Here is an 860-nt window from a genome sequence, read left to right as displayed (position 1 = left end):
ACATATATATATATATATATAATACATTAAATGTATGCCATAATTATAACATTATTTTACACGAAAATCCTACGTCGAGCGTTTTTGAATAATCCGACATATCATCAAGTCGTAATATTTTACTTTTCTCTTGATTCATCACCCTCTTTCCTTTTAATTGTATAACATAAAGTGTCGTTAAATAAAAATCTACGAGTTCGAACTTTTTTGTGCGCCGCGAAGAACGCAAAGTAAATTTGAAAATAATGAGTACAGTATTTATCATACTTGATCGTACTAAATAATACGGTTCAGTATTTTTGTCTTTAATAGGCCTATTTTCGCGTACGACTTATAGTTTCGTCGTGTCATTTGTTTCGCCGTTTGCTACCAATTCAAAGTCTGGTTTTGATTCTGGATCCGATCTTTCAATCTTCTGAGTATACTCAATTACACCGTAACCGACAATGCCGAGGCACATGATTCCAATCAGACAATAAAGTTTTGTCTGCGTGCATAGGTAAGGACTGTAGGCATACGTAATCACGGATCCCGTTGACTCCCATAGTCGGAAGTTCGAGAATGCAGCTTCCTCTTTGCCGGGGAATAATAATCCCGACAGAGCTGAAAATTAAAAGTGCAATAAATGAAATTCTGTTTACGAATTTATGAGCTTCATTACGACTTTATCTTTACATGAGAAATCTTTCGTTATCTTATCGATTATAATCAGTATAATTGAAAATTAAAGTACTAGAATTGTAATATGTTAGAGCTTTGAGAAAGAACACAATCAATAATGAATTTCACTTGAATTCTGAAATTTCTGTGGTGAAAGGGATAAGAGATCCAAGTTTCCAACAGTCGGTTTGCAATCATCT

The 860-nt window shown here is 33.8% G+C and overlaps 1 protein-coding gene across 1 annotated transcript; it reads right to left on the bottom strand.

Moving 5' to 3' along the window:
- Nucleotides 1-257: 257 nt before the first annotated feature.
- On the bottom strand, nucleotides 258-610 carry LOC108629723 (protein unc-93 homolog A-like; the record flags this gene model as incomplete). The annotated part of the gene is made up of 1 exon (XM_018032558.2): nucleotides 258-610. A coding segment is annotated over one exon (279 nt), but the record flags the coding sequence as incomplete, so codon positions are not given.
- Between the last annotated feature and the right edge of the window lie 250 nt (nucleotides 611-860).

This window comes from Ceratina calcarata, unplaced genomic scaffold, assembly GCF_001652005.2.
Source record: "Ceratina calcarata isolate Rehan_Ccalc_2016 unplaced genomic scaffold, ASM165200v1 scaffold5858, whole genome shotgun sequence".
NCBI classification, from domain to species: Eukaryota; Metazoa; Arthropoda; class Insecta; order Hymenoptera; family Apidae; genus Ceratina; species Ceratina calcarata.
The sequence above is the reverse complement of the archived record's forward strand: the minus strand, read 5'-3'. Positions and strand labels throughout refer to the sequence as shown.